General features: G+C 39.1%; 1 protein-coding gene across 2 annotated transcripts in view; it reads right to left on the bottom strand.

Moving 5' to 3' along the window:
- The window catches only part of TEC (tec protein tyrosine kinase), a 46,598-nt gene that overhangs the window by 12,799 nt on the left and 17,723 nt on the right, over nt 1-16,076 (bottom strand). For both annotated transcript variants that reach the window (XM_039550811.1, XM_019287237.3), the window contains exons 3-5: nt 4,120-4,221; nt 3,026-3,107; nt 1,388-1,516 (exon numbers count right to left, since the gene is read on the bottom strand). In XM_039550811.1, coding sequence (XP_039406745.1) covers nt 1,388-1,516; nt 3,026-3,107; nt 4,120-4,221 — 313 coding nt within the window. The remainder of the gene's footprint in view (nt 1-1,387; nt 1,517-3,025; nt 3,108-4,119; nt 4,222-16,076) is intronic.

Here is a 16,076-nt window from a genome sequence, read left to right as displayed (position 1 = left end):
AAACAAAGCACAGGAGACGATTTATGCCTATGCATTTAGCTATAAATTTAAAAACTAAATAAAAGGTTTACATTTCAGATAAGGCTTTAATGCCTTAACAAGCCTTCAGTATGGCTTAGAAATTCAGAAAGCAAAGACAACTCCAATTAAGCTATGGGAAAAATGATTAAATATTCTTGCAAAAACTAAATCAGCCAGCAGGTTACATTGACCACAGATTTGGCAACATCTCTGCCATACCAGACCATGCCACAAAGAACCCTGAACCAGCCCTCAGATGCAGAAATTAATGAGACATAAAAAAGGCATAGAGATAAAAAAAAGCATAAGAAAATGAAGCAGTGTGCTAGTCACCATGATGACCTAAAAGTCTGTTAGTATTAACATCTGCCCTTCAAAAAAAATAACCCCCTGATTTTTGCTTTGTTAAATAATGCATAACAGTCGTATGTATTTTCTTATTGCATCTCTCAGATCCAAAATTATTTTTCTCCTGCACTGCTTTTTTTAGACATTTAAAAGGCTGAGCTATATGTCATGCTTTTCGTTCTGCTGAATCAGATCAGCCACTGTTAATTCTGCAAGTCTTCTAATGCAACTAAATCCCCTGATCCCCCCCACTGCCTGTGCTGACGTAAGAAATCATCGGGTACCACAGATTTAACTGGGAGATAAGCAATGGCTCAATTTCTTTTTCTACTATGGAATTTTCCTTAAATTGAGGAGTAAATAATTACTAGAGCCTTTGTTGGACAATATTGCAGTGCCTCAGCAGTGCATGCTACAGCACCCACTGTTGAAGCAGCAGCACCTGCAATCTGGATGCTGGAAGATGCAGTCCCTACAGAAGTCACAGCTCATCCAGGTTCAGCACAGGGACGTTTACAAACCTCTGAGAAAAGTCAGTCCAGTGTCTGCAAACACATTAAACCTTCCTGTATCATTTTTAGCTTGGTGTAGTAACATTGAATGCAATGCAGTTATTATTCTTTCACATGGATATGCAAAGGTTTTAACAAATAACTGAAGAGCTGGCAAGATTTCTAGCTGAATCTTTTTCACCATAAAGTTTTCTCCTCAGTCTGAGGTAAAAACTTGGTCCAATCAGTTTCAAATGGGAGAAAAAAAAAAAACCAAATTCAGCAACTTCAATCATTCCTTTCGGATTTCTCTAAACATTTTTTTTGGCAAGGATATTTTGCTGGCTTTTCTGTTTTTTTACAGAATACTTAGAAATTAATTTTGACTTACTTAGGCACAGTATCAATGATTGATTCTGCTCTATCAATTTGCGTAACACCCAGGGCATTCAGGTGGGATGACAGAATCATATAAAAAAGCACAAAAATATGCTAGAACAACTTCATATGAAAACATATGTACTTACTGTTTTCAAAAAGACTGTATTTTTCACAGCCGGGTGCTAATTTTTCTGTCTGTCTGCAGCATTGATAAATTCCCTCTGTCCAGAATTTAGGATGATATTTTACCATTATATTGCTGTTGTTCTTTATTTCTAGAAGAAGAAAAAAAGCATATATTGAAAGATACAAAAAAAAAATCTGCAAGAGGGTAATTTTTAGTACACATTACAATATCTTTGACATGAGGCATAATCTTTGCTTGCCCTTACTTTAGCATTGCTTCTCTTGTTGCAAGCTTACATGGAGGTGATACAACAATCACAGAGGATATATTTAGGGTAATAACTTTATTCCAGGGGGGAGTGCCATACTCCCCACCTACACCAACCATCCTAGCAGGGGTTTGGTGCATCAATGAAAGGAGACCCCACACCATGCGAAGCAGTCAGGCAGCTGTGTAGGCTCTGGGAGCTTTACCTCCTCATTACTGTTGCAAGTGACTCAAATTAATCTACAAACAGTGTTCTGGAGGGAAAGACAGCAGATATTTATTCTGTGGCAAAATTCCTCAGTCCAGACTTGACCAGATGGCTCTTTACCCCATGCAATGGGCTTGCTGAGTTTCAGAGGTCACTCCTTGCCCTCTGATCCCCAGTCCAGAAATCATTTCTTATTACTTTACAGACCATCTGTAATTAGTGTGAGCATTTCATGGTGAGAGAGGACATTAAGAGGCTTTACTCACTGTGAAAGCAATTATCTGATCACATCTCAGCAGAGATACCTCCTGTCTTTTTACATCAGCTTAAGGCCCACAATGTTGTCTAGCTACATCCAAACAAAACTTTTCACTGATGCCATCAATTAGCTTGGATAAACTTTTTAACTCATTGTGCAAAAGCAGAGTCAAATTCGGATTGCAGCTGCACTTCACAAAAACAAACTAGATCAGTCTTTGAGGCTCTCAGTACCTGTTATCACACCCTGTGTATGCAAGCAATGAGCTGGCCCAATAAAACATTAAAATCCGTGAATATAAGCAGCGAAAACTCTACCATTTTATTTTTGTAATTTGTTGTGGGTTGATGCTAGCCAGCAGCTAAGTACCCATGCAGGCATTCACCCACTCCCCCAACGCAGTGGGATGGAGGAAAGAATAGAAAGAACAAGAGATAAAAACTTTTGGCTTGAGATAAAGACAGTTTAATAACCAAAAGAGAGAAAAAAACAACCCAGAAGTAATGTAAAGTAAATCACTCACCATCTCCCACAAGCAGACCAGTGCCCAGCCAGCCTGCAGGCAGCAGCCAACAGGGAAGCCAAAAACCCTAATCCCTGTCTTTCTCAGTTTTTATTGCTGAGCACAACTTTATATGGCCTGAAATACCCCTTTGGTCAGTCCAGGACTGCTGTCCCGGCTGTGTCACCTCCCAGCCTCTTGCCCACCCCCAATCTACTCACTGAGCGGGCAGAGGAGGAGAAAGGCAAATCCTCCATGCTGTGCAAGCACTGCTCAGCAGTAACTACAACACCAGTACGTTTTCAACACTGTTTTGGCCACAAATCCAAAACACAGCACCCAGGTAACTCCAATCCATGCAGACAGCTCAAGCAAAAGTATCTGCCTATGTTAGATGTTAAGTATAAGCAATTCCCATTACCTTCTTTCAGGTTCCTCACCCACTGATCCCGGCTTTGTGCACTTGGTGCAAAAATGTAAAGTGTATTAGCATCATATACAACCTGGAGGGGAGAAGAGAAATAATCGAAATACATTCACCTCAATGTTAATTCATTTCTTCCTCAAGAAACAGAGGAAACAGAACAAGACAACTGACTGTTACATTTGGCAAAATTAGCGTATTCAGGCACAAATGCAGAGACTGGGACAGGTTATTAAGGTTTATTATTCAGATATGATGTTTTCAGGACAATTAAGAAGAATTTTTTTACGGTATATTATCTTGACAGCCTTCCTTAAAATGCTTGCTTCACACTTTGCTTTGTTCATTCTTCACTGTGTTTTTTCTAAAAACAGTTCAATTTAATGAATGAAAGCCACTTTGTAATTAGACATCCTGGCATCTGACTCAGTATTGCTCTGGAGTGACTCTTTTTTATTTCTCCATTGCTTGTGTTGGCAGAAAGCAAGTATTGCTCTGGGAGAAATGGGTCAGAGTCACTGCTGCTCCTCTCCAGCAGGGGAATTCCTCCTCCTCACTGCAACCATTCCCTCTATAGTAAGAAGGCACAGCATCCAACCCCCACATTTTTCTTTTTCTCCTCTAAGCACTTTGTATTCTGTGTTCATTTCCATTCAATTCACAATGAAAAAGAAAAAAAAAAAAAGCAAGAAGTTTTATTTTGATTTTCTTTTTCCTATATAATTTCATGGTAGTTTAATTTAATGTGAAAGAATGAAGACAGGGAAACTGGGTTGCCAGCTTATTCGTTCCAGCAGAAGACCAGGGCAAGGCAGTTTCCAGTTAAAATTCAAGCTGAGAGGGTGGGGAAAAGAAAAAGACCAAGTGTATGCGGCCCAACACGCGAGGGAAGGGACTACAAGGGCAGCAGAGCTTGCTGGGGATGGGTTTTAACCACTGGTCCTGAACTACCTCCCACCAGCCCCAAAGAGACAGAGAATGGGCTCAGTATTTGGCATTTACAGTAATTTTAAGGGCAGTTATGTCCGAATGACTTGGTGTTGTTGAAAAGAGCACTGTAATTCATATATTTTGCATAAAAAAAACCATACCTGAAATGGATATTTATTTTGACAGGGAATAATACCATCGCTATTTACAACTTCTACACATTTAATCCTTGAAATATCCACAGATCCTTTTCTGTACTTTTTCTATAAGAGAAAAGAAAAAAAAAATTGTAAAAGATAATTATCTAGTTCTCTTTTTGTTTTTCAGCAGAGAAGTCTTGATTTCTTTTCCACTTGTAACAGTGATATCACGTAACTGGAGAAGTTGTTTGAAAACTGAGGGTATAAAGATTTGCACTTGTGCAAATGCACTGAGTACAGTAAAATTGCTTAGTGAAAAGTACCAATTCTTTCCATAGAAAGTTTCCAATCAGATGTAATCATAGGTTTTAAATACTCTTCTTTACAAAAAATAACTTGAGAAAAAAGAAGGGCTTCCACCTTTCTGAGTTTAAATTATGATTAAAACCGGTATCATCTCATCTGCTCCCTTGTTCTGTTGCTGAAGCCACCATTTGACAGTTTCTGCTGTGTTTCACTAAGTTTTCAGAGAAATCTGGATGCTACACAGGCAACACAAATCCCTGATGAGACAGAAAAAAGAAGATATGGATGTAACCCTGGACCAAACTGGAGTCTGTATTGAAGGAACTTCTATGAAGAAGGCTAGCAGAAGCCCAAAGAAGCAAGGTCAAAAGCACAGATCTAAATCTTCTCAGATTTAGTCACCTACACTGATAATGATGAACATTTGAAAGAACGCACAGGTGCTCAGCAGGTGCTGCACAGTGCATGGAAAGACAGTGTAACTCAACATTCTGGAGGGGCAGCACCTTGGAAGAACGGCTGATACTCAGAGGCAGGTGTACTGGGCTTTAGTCTACACTGAAGCCTACAGGGAGACTGTACAGTGCCACCTATGACTTTTGGGAGAACCAAATCTCTAACAGGATTCAAGTTCCTACTGGAATCTGAAACAAAACAAAAGCAGTAGCAGCTCATGGCTGGTACTGAACTAATACACATTAAAAAAATTGATTTGCCAAGCACATCCAGAACACATCCAGTACATCTTATGAAAGACTGACACTGTTCACACAATGTGGAAATAATTAGCAATTACTGAATTATTAAAGATATGCCAATCCTTACTCCGCTTTTCTCTTGGGGATGGAATTTTTAGCCCAAATAGCAGAAGTCTGGTACAATCATAAGCAACTGAAAACGCAGTCTTGTAAACAGAAGCAAAGAGCTACTTCAGATACAGCAGTTATAATTCCATCACCCTAGAAACACTATAGCTAATTATCCATTAAGTTTCATCAGCATTTAAAATGCATTTAGCACTCTGTCTCTTACGTAGATCAGTGCAGACAAAACATTCACGAAGAATTCATGTCCATCATGCTCCACATCAGGAAGAATTAAAAGGGGTAAGTTCAGATAAAGCTGCAACTGTTATTTGATACCAGAAAAACCAACACACACAAGAGAGTGGGTTTTTTACAGGGAATGTATGGGAGAATTAGGCACTTTAATCATCCATAAAGAAAAAGAGTAAAATCATAAACATTATCATGAGCTGTGCTACAAAGATTTATCATGTAATGCTGAAAAATAATTTTGTACCAAGTATGCAACCATGGATTTTTTTACCAAAAAATAATTTTAAGTCTTCTCTTTATTTTATGTTGATCACTTCCAAATTTCAGATATTCTATGATTCTATGGTATCCCCTTATTTGAACACTGAATCCCTAAAGTAAAACATACATTCATGCAAAACCCAAAAATTGTTACTGAAATCTACACCACTGGGCAGAGCAGGCAGTACAAAGTTTCTCCCTCTCCTTGTCACTGTGTGGCTGACCTGGCAGTTTCAGGGCTGCCAGATTAGCCGAGGTAGAACAGGAGGATCCCAGCAAGATGAGCCTTTTCATGAAGCCCAGAATTCAACACTCCACATAACTGTGCTGAAGACACCTCTCCAGATGGCTTTCTTGCACAACATGCAAAGAAGAAGAAACACTTAACCACTCCCATAACTTATCTACCCTGCTTTCTGTGTTGAGAGGGGTCATACTGCTTGGATCCCACCTGCAGGTTAACTGAGGTTGCAGGACAGATAGACAATACACACTGGAGGGGGGGTTTGTATCCAGAATCACAGAAATTCCTTAGAGGAACACACTATTTTATCAGAATCTCCCTCCTCCTGGGCTCAGAGATTTTCATGCCAATTCTGGCATTCAGTGAGTGCTCACTCAGAGGACACTGACAGGAGGACAGAGGACAGGAATACAACTAGATAACCATCTAACATATAGGGGGAAAAACATAAAGGTAATCCCCTGATGTATAGCACATCATTCTAGTAATTGTATTTCCTAAGGCATACCTTTGTATACTTTCATGATTTAGGGTGGCTCAGTTTGCTTCACCACAAGATGCTAAATTAAGCTAACTCAAAGCTGACCCACCTTACAAGTCAATCCACCTTATTAAACCTAATGTCAGGGAAGAGTCTTCCGTTTTTGCATATTTTATAGATTTAAAAAAACCCCACCCTTGCATATGTGAAATTAAATACAAATCTACTGCTCAAGACATTTTCAGATCACATCAGAAACAACAGTTATTAATGGCCACCAGCCTTCAAACTGCCAAGTGTGCAGCTCTGTTTTAGCTGAGCATTACTTATTAGTAAACTATGGGGCACAGAAGTAGGAAAGAATGACTCAAGAAGAATGTTAAAGATATCACTGCAATTCCTCTCTCCTCCCTACTTAAATGATTTCCCTTTCCAATAATAGGGCACCTTGCAGACCATAACTGTGTTGCATTTATCCTACAAGCCAAATGGGTTCTATGGGCTCTGTACCCAGCCATACAGCAGACATGAAATGCAGAATCAAGGCAGAGCTTGAAGCAGTTGGGAAGTAGAGACACAGGGATGAGCCAGCCCTGAGAAATTCACCTATAACCACTCTTCCCAACAAGTGACCTCTGCTACAAAGAGACAAGATTAGTGCAATGGCTAATCATGCAATGCCAAAGTGTAGGAAGCAGAGGGACATTTTTAAAGGTTCTTTTTTTTGAGGTGGAAGATGGCTAACACATTAGAAGAAGGTTAGATTTACTACAGAAATAGCAGTATTCTACCAGAATATTCATGCATGCTGTCTGAATGGGATACAAGTATTCAAAGAGGATTTGGAAAAATCACAGCTCAGTGAAACGAAGGGACCTATCAAACCTGGCCCATTTCTTTACTAAAGATAGATAGATATATGCCTCTAGAGGGAGGCCTGTAGAAGCAAATATGGTTAGAATGGTAATAAAGTTATAAAAATACTAAATCCCAATAAGTAAAACAAATAGGTAAAATATGTGATTCAAAGTCACACTAAAGGTTGGGGTTTTGTTGCGGGTTTTCTTTTTTAATGTATCTGCTTGCTGAAAATAACAAAAGGGGAGTGACTATACAAAAACTACTATACAAAGCTTTTCAAAATGCCATTCATATTTCATATTTACCTAGGTTTCAAAATATTGATTTATGGTTTTAGATGTCCTGCTCCTTGCTCACAATGGGGATGGCCAAGTCTTACTTCCATACAATTCAAAAATAATAAGCTATTCCTATTTTTTTAACATATTAAACAGTAATATGAAGAAGTCATAACACTAGAACTGTGTGGGATTACACGATTCCTTAAAAAAAAATTATCTTAGAATACAGTAAGACAAGAAATACCCAAGTGTTAGATAAGTGTACAATCAAACAGCTGATCCTCTGTACATTTGGAATTACTCCTCTGCTGAATATAGAAGCTTTACAGCTTCAGAAGCCCATATCCTCGCTATCAGATAAAAATATTTCTTTGGTGTATTTCCTCTTTGCTGACGAACATATTGCACTGCTTACCCTCACAGAGATATGTGTGTATGTGGGGGTGCTGAACAATACAAGGGACATTAGACTTGGAAAAAAAAGCCTCAATGAAAACATGCAAAAGTCAACCTAGCTGGCAAGAAACATCTAGATTTTGTCTCCCCCATGCTGTCTCGCTCTCTCTTTCCTTGTTGTTCATATTATATCTGTCTTTCTTTCTTCCATGTCTACCCCCATGTAGGAAATCCTGAGGTCATCAGCATGTGACCCATGGAGCTTGTGCTCTCACAAGTGTAGCAGGTCACAGCACTACTTTCATCTCCTTTTATGGAGCTGCTCTTCGACTTTGCAAAACCACAAAAAGCCTGGCTAAGCCAACACTGCTTGTAGACAGCTGCTTGGTAGACTATGCTCCCAGAACCAAATGTATGGGTATTTTCATTTTTGAGTTCTTTGCAGGGAGGGAGGTTGCGCTTTCAGGTTTTTGGGTTTTGTTTCTTTTAATAGCATTGCCATTTATTAATAAGAAGCACTGACTGAATACTTCTGCAGCTCCCTCTTGAGGCAAGCAATTACTGATTATGCAAATATAATTACTGTAGCTAGGTGTTAGGTGGTCACACTTTCCATTCCTGTATTTTCCAGTGTGTCAGATACATTGAACAACACCCTTCTCCTTTCAATTATTTTTTTAAATTAGTATTTTAAGAAAAACAAATATGAAGTATTTTTATTTACCTTTTGAAAATGGCTAGAATGGATATGAAAAGCAAGAGGTGATTACTGTTCTGATTTAGGCTGACCTGATTCAGTATCTGGCTGCTCAGCAGATGTTGATGACCAGCACTGGAGGGACCAAAAAGCACAAAAAATAAATTCTATGTCATAGCACTGATACAACTTCCTAACCATGACTACAGTGCATTATCTGTAACTCACTCTTCTCCTGCAGTGGAGAGGCAGTCAGCCAAACAAGCACAACTGCAGTTACACTACATTGCTGCCGCCACATAAAAGTAAAGGCCACATAATAAATCAGCCAGGTCTCCACCCGTATCAGGCCCTAAACAACCTACAACCTTTCAGCTGTCAAAATAACTGCCATACCTTCATAACTTCAGGTTCTTTCAGACAAGTCTTCTCTTCTTGGTTTTTTGTGAAGTCCATATTCACAGAGCTCTTGGTCTGCCCAGCCCAGCTGTATCTTTCTGTCCTGTTTTCTCCCTACTCAGGACCATCCTCTGGCTGCTGGGTGAGTGACACCTTGCATTCAGCCCTAACTCAGCCCCCCATGCTGTCTGAACACCAGACTCGGACAACCTGAGCCAAGGAGAGAAGAGAGCCCAAGTCCACGGGTATCACAGGCGAGCGAGCAGAGCCCAAGACCCAAGAGGTCACCCAGCCAAGGCACCAGCTGCTTTAGCTACTTTCTCAAGGTTCAGATGACGGACCCCCAAACTACAGAGCTGAGAGGGTTTTTTTGTCTTTTGAGATTCCAGTACATCTCTCTGCTTTAAACAATTGCTGTTCTGCTTACTAACCCTTCATCACTGGCTTTTGAGAGCCTCATCCCTCCTGCTGCTCCTGCCCTGAACCCCACAGGCAGATCCACATCTTCCTTGAAACTTACTGCCTCAAACCAGATGCAGCACTGCAGCTGATGCCTTATTGTCCAATTATAAGGATTTGGAGTTATGTTTTTTCATCCTAATGTAACGTTTCCCTTTTGCACAGCAACAAGGTATCATTGATGCATATCCAGTTTATGATTCATGATCCTGTAACCCAGGTCCTGCTGGGGACAGCCTGACACTTGGCTACTTATTCCCGTTCTGCATCTGAACATTTCAGCATTCCTGCCTTTTTCAGTCATCCACACTGAATTGCATTCTACAAAATTAAAAAAAAAGGAAACAATCAAACCCACCACACACCTAATCCCAATATGCCACATGGATTTCTAGACTTGTTTTTCAAAATATTTGCACCTCCTTCAAGTTTTATGTCACCTGAGAACTCAACAAGCTTCTATTCCAACAACAGTATCACTAGTGAAAATACTAAAATGCAGAATAGGACATTCCATTCAAGACAGGCTCCCAATTGAAAACAAGCTACTGATGCCTATTCAACATGGTACCAGCTTCCCATGTGCTCTGCAATCAGTTTTACAAGAGGTTTATACAGATAACTTCTAATGCTTACATGTGAAAACGTCTCATTCAGCAGTGTCAAAAAACCCCTTACTAGGATGAAAACACAGGATATCTACTGCTCTCTGCTACCCACAAGACTTGTTACCCCAGAGCATAGATAAGTCTTAGATTATTTTGTTTTGTTTCTTAATTTTGTTTTGTTTCTTTGTTAGCTGATGTGCAATTTCTGCATCTTCCAAGTACCTTCAAACAAGCCTGGTTTTTCTTGCATTTTTCTCTAAATTATCTTCCTAGATTAAAGTTTCTCAGCTTCTCTTCTGCACACTTTTGAAAAAAATAGGCCTTCTCTAGTCTTCTCTCATCTATATTCAAGTTCTTCCTTCTTAAAGACCTTTAAGACTCATCCACTCCTGTCATAAGGTCATAAGTAGTCATAAGGTAAATATTCTCATCCATGCCTTGTCTACATCTCAACAACTACAACTTATGCTTTTCAACTTCTTCTACATCTCACTTTTTCCATCTCATAAAAATCAAAATTCTCGTAGAAAGATAATTACTGCAGATTCTCATTTTATGTCTGACTTTTCTTTCAGTAGATGTTCTAGAAAACAGGGAATCATTACTACAACATAACCAACATTTTTTTACAACTTAAGTTTCTTTATGAATTGCCCTTTACAAGGGAGCATTCCCATGCATCTCTTAAGCTGCTCCCATTCACATGAATAGCTTTACATTATGTCTCCAACTTGAACAGTTTTCACTTGCAAGTATTTTAAGAAAGCTCTATCATCATGACCTGTGACTTGGAACAAAATAAGCTCTGTAAACCTACTCATTTCAGCTCTCTGTCTTACATTAAAAAACAAGAGTAATCAGTGAAGCGATGAGAAGCATTTTAATACTGAATTGTGCTTTCATTTTATAAAATAATTAAATCCCCTATGCAATGATTAAGGAAATCCATAAATCAGGGTAATTCTTTTTAAAATAATAAAGGATAAGCACTACAGGAATAAACAACAGTAGAAAGTATTAATCTTCCATTAAAAAAGTAAGTAACATAGCTTTTTGGAACTCTATAAAGTTGTTATGCTCCAAAGGAAGTATTTGCACAATATTAGTGTTGCAATGAAGCTATTTTACCCTGAAACCTGCAGCTTCGTAGTGGGCCCCAGAGCTTTTATTTTTCCTTCCTTAAAATAATCACCACTGTAATTTCAGTAGCTTCTGTCTCCTCTATATTCAAATTACAAGAACCGAACACAACCCTTACAGAACCCTTTTTTCCTTAGGAAGAGACTTTTAAAATGAGCAATCCCCCAAAATGTTCAGGTTTTTATTCTGCTTTTTTCATTTACATCCTGGTTTGTTTTTATTAGTTGTAACAGTTCTGTTTACGCAAGAAAGTTTTCACACAAGTTTGATCCTAATGGCAAATGGATAAGAGCATTCAGCAGATGCCTTAAAGATGCACCTCCCAAGTTCACCTTCTCAGAAGCTGCCTTTTACTTGACTCCAGAAAAGCATCCTTCTAAATAAGACTCTTAAATGTTTTCCCTCAGGGAGCTATTATTTGCCTTCTCCATAGAAGCAAATGGTTTCTGCACCCTAATAAATAGGTAAGTGATGTGCCTACTCCAACACCCTCTGTGCAGCAGTTCCAGAGCTAAGGGGCATCGCAGCCCAAACTCTCCTCCTTCATGTCCTCCCTTCTAACACTGCAGACTCCCACCCACCCAAACACATGCAGGCTAACCACAGGGACCAGGATTTAGCCTATGCCTTTTTAAAATGCAAAAATCCAATGCAAACTATTTATTACTGTGAACTGTAATCCGTGCAGCAAACATGAGCAAACAATAAAGATGCTAAAGAAATTTAATGTTCATAAGCTCATAGTCAGCTTCATACTCATGGTCAGTGGAAGCTGCTGTGGGCTGGAAAGGTTAATTCAAGCACGCTGTGCCCTGTGTGGGAGGGCAGTAACCAAACCACACACATCAGCACACTTTCAAACTAAAGAGTACCACTGCTAAGAAAGCTGAGCAACAAAGAGAAAGAGAAATATCACGGTGAAAGGGGACATTCCACAGGTATAATAGATATGAGGATACTAACAGTCTACACATTGACAAGGATTTACAAAATTATGACCAGATCTGTGCCAGCTTTGGAAGCACTGCACTCATGAGAAACATCAACGTGAAAGTTTTCAAACCAACAAACCAGCAGGACATCTCACTTGAGCAAACCAGCTCCTTTCAACTACTCCACTGGTGAGAAGTACTTCAACACCTACATTTACTCTCTTTCCCTCATCACAAAGGACTTCCCTTGCCTAAAATGCCATCTGGAGCAAAAACCTATAGTCTGGTGGCACTTTCAAGTTCAAGCGAGATGTCTCGTGAGTGGTAGCTAACTAAAAAAAGTCCGTGTTACTTGCTATCATGGCTGTTCTGTAATGCAGCAGCAAGCCTGCTCCAGCCAGGGCCATCTGACTGCCCAGTTCAGAGGCACCTTCTCACAATTCACGAAGAAAGAATTCACAACAGTCAAACTCATTGCCCCACAAGGAGAAAGACAATAAACCACAAGTACGTGGGGGACGACCCTGATGGACGCAGTAGCTGGATGCCATTTCTGTGTGGCATGTCCCGTTGGTTAACTCAAGAGGGAATAAATGACGCTGTTCTTTGCAGCCACCCTGCCAAGGAGTGCGTGGGGCAGTTGCACTGTGGGGCACCAGCCACCAGGCATACTGGTAAAATGAGTCCTCCCTTCCATTGCCCAGCTGATACTTACTGAAGTGTTTAAAAGTTCAGTGATGAGGAGGACTCCTAGACAAACTCTTGAAGTTTGATTTTCCAAACAGACACACATGAAAGTGTAAATGCACCAATCCTTCGAAAATAAACTCTGGGGGATTTTAAGTTGAATATTCCAGATATGAGGTCACTTTTGACAGAAAATGGCCAAACGTACCTAGAGTCATGAATATGTGCTGTTATTTCCACAAATGCCTCCTTGGAATTCAAACCTACACTCCATTCAAGATGAAATTAGCAAAATTTGGGAAGAGTCATACTAAAACTTCAGCTAAATTTTTGCTGGTCAAAAATACAGAAAGCCATTCCAAATGAGTTTGTTGGGTTTTTTTTAATCACTGCATTAAATATTTGATTTTAAAACAAGTTGGTTAATTTCAAAATTGCTTAAATTTGATTGTTAATTTGCTACTGACCAGTATTTTTTGATTTCTTGGAAGAAAATAGTTCAGGAAAATTACAAGAAGCACACCTGAAGTACTATGCCAAGTTTTCAAAGCACACAAAATTGAAAAGAGATTTCCTAATAAAATATTTCATGCTGGTGTTTCCTCACTAGAACACTACAAACACTGTCTTTGCTATACAACCAGGTTATCCAGCAAAGTCACACTACAGTCCATGACTCTAGGTGACACCAGTAAGAATAGTGCAGCAGTCCTCAAGAACAAGGGCCAGTTTGGGAAAAAGTGCCTATCACTCCCACTTTCAAACTAGTTACTACTGTCTACATAAATGCGTTTAAAGCAGGCTTGGTAAGGCTACAATACATATTTGAGAATACTGTACATATCTTAAGTCTTTCTGACTGTAGCATAACCAGCAAGATGTACTTTATAGTACATCTCCACACTCAGAATAGGAAGATATTTTACTTCTTCCCTACTTTTACACATTCATGACCAGTACTCTCTGCTTGGAGACCAATGCAGTTATATCTTTCTTACAGTGAATTTTTGTCTTCATTGCAAATGGACCACATTACATTCAGATTTCAATAGCCACTTTTGCAACATTAGGAAAAAATATAGAAAATACTCTTTCCAACAATGACAGCTGATAAACCATTAAAGGCTTCAAGAAACAGCATTGGCTCAGCCTTTTTATTTGCTTATAATCACTGTTAGTCCAATATTGCACAATAGTGCAATGATGCCATTTCCCCAACAGCTACACCTACTAATTCTCAGAATTTATGACCGAGAAAAAAAAGACAAAACCAGAACACATCTCAGCTTAAACAGAGTATTCCTCTTTTTTGACATTAAAAATTTATCTCCATGATGCTTAAGGCAAGTCGGTTCCTGATGTATTTTTATTTCCAAGCTTCTTAATAGCCATCTTTTTAACAAACCTTAAGGTGATTACTTTTTCCATATTTTTTATCCAACAGCATAATACCCAGAAGTTAAGTAGAAAAAGCCAAGGTCCTATTGGCTTCCTATGCAAAGTAAGTTTCCCATGATATTAATCGTAATGGTAGAGCTTTGCACAGGTGACCTAAATCAGGATTCTCCTTCCTCAGGCTTTTGTGTTTTGAAACCAGTCTTGAAATGCAGCCTCTTCACTGATTCTGTAGCTATGCTTCATCAATAGTGACTTACAGCAGAGCAATATCTTGAAGTGAAAAAACTATATATCTCCTTCTCATGGTAGCAGTGCAGTTCCAGGTACACTGTAGGCATGCACTGTCGTTGTACCATGACAGGGGGCCTGATCTGCTTGAAAGCATGTATAGAAAGATTTAAACCAGTTATGTGCCAGTTAAAACAAAATTCTAGCCTGTTGCTAGTAGTCATGTTTAGGATAATTTATAATTTATTATAAATTTATTGCTGCAAGTAATGTATATGGCACTTTGTCAGTACATGGGACAGGAAAAAACAGAGAAAAGTGGCTTCTATAACGTGCAGTTTCTGGTCAAAGAGCAAGTGATGCCCCACTACTGGCTGCACAGAATTATTAAATCTCTCAGCAGCATTTAGATACACGAATACTATTTGCTGTGGTTGACTGCTTTCTGTTGTCATAAATGTTCCACTTCTGTCACCAGACATACAAAATGTCTAATTCTGTCACTTTATTTATAATCCCAACTTGCCCACACTTTGAGTATTGACTAATCTTAACGAGATTTACTTGTATCTTGTTTTTAAAAAGAAGTGGTATGATTATTCACTTGCCCACAAACTCTGGGTTTTTCTTGAACTCTCTCTACTGAACTTCCGTAGAAGTTAAAATGGAAGAAAACAAGAAAATACTTCAGATTGGACAACAATCAAACTGGGAATTGCACACTTGCCTAGAGGAGCAGAACTCAGCCACCCCTGGCAGACTGCTACCACTGCAGTTAGGGGATTAAAATGAGGGTGTGAGATCCTCTTGGCTTGGGATATCCATGCTTCTCTTGCCAACCTGGACTTTGAATACTGCCAAGCCCAAAATGAAATCAGTCTGTACCTATCCTTTCACCTGTCATGTCTTTAAATTCAACCAGCATACACAGTAGTCACATTTATTTCAGCAATAAACCCCCAACTATTCAGAAGGGGCAGAATTATCCTGATGGCTAATAATTTTTTTTCTCTTCATATAAATTATCTCAGCCAGAGTATGCAGCTGTCTTATCGTAAATATACATTTATAGCCACCAAAATTGGCTTAAAAAAACCCAAACAATAACCAAACAAATAACTAAACCCACAAGCATCTTTAACATTTAAGTTGTCCAGAGACATAAAGGAATAACTACCACCGTGTCACAGAGATCTTAGTCTTACAGCTGTGGTTTTTTTCAAAGAGACAAAAATATTCAGTAAGCCCCTTTAAGATCAGAGCTCACTATTTTCAGACAACATTGTTAATAAAATAAAATGCTGATTAATGTTTAAAAGAATCTAAAATGAGAAGAACAATGAAAATGGTTTGAGGCTGGAAAGTTACATGTTATGGCTGAGCCAGTCTAACAACCTGCTGACGTCAACAGTTGGAGCATCCTGTTCTCCACCACCACCTGCACAGCCTCTGGCACTTGTTAGATCCTGCACCCTGCTAATGCAGCTTGCTAACCCAGCAAAACACTAATCCAGCAAAAATAAAATCAGATCAAATATCTTT

The sequence above is a fragment of the Corvus cornix genome, chromosome 4 (assembly GCF_000738735.6).
Source record: "Corvus cornix cornix isolate S_Up_H32 chromosome 4, ASM73873v5, whole genome shotgun sequence".
NCBI classification, from domain to species: Eukaryota; Metazoa; Chordata; class Aves; order Passeriformes; family Corvidae; genus Corvus; species Corvus cornix.
The sequence above is the reverse complement of the archived record's forward strand: the minus strand, read 5'-3'. Positions and strand labels throughout refer to the sequence as shown.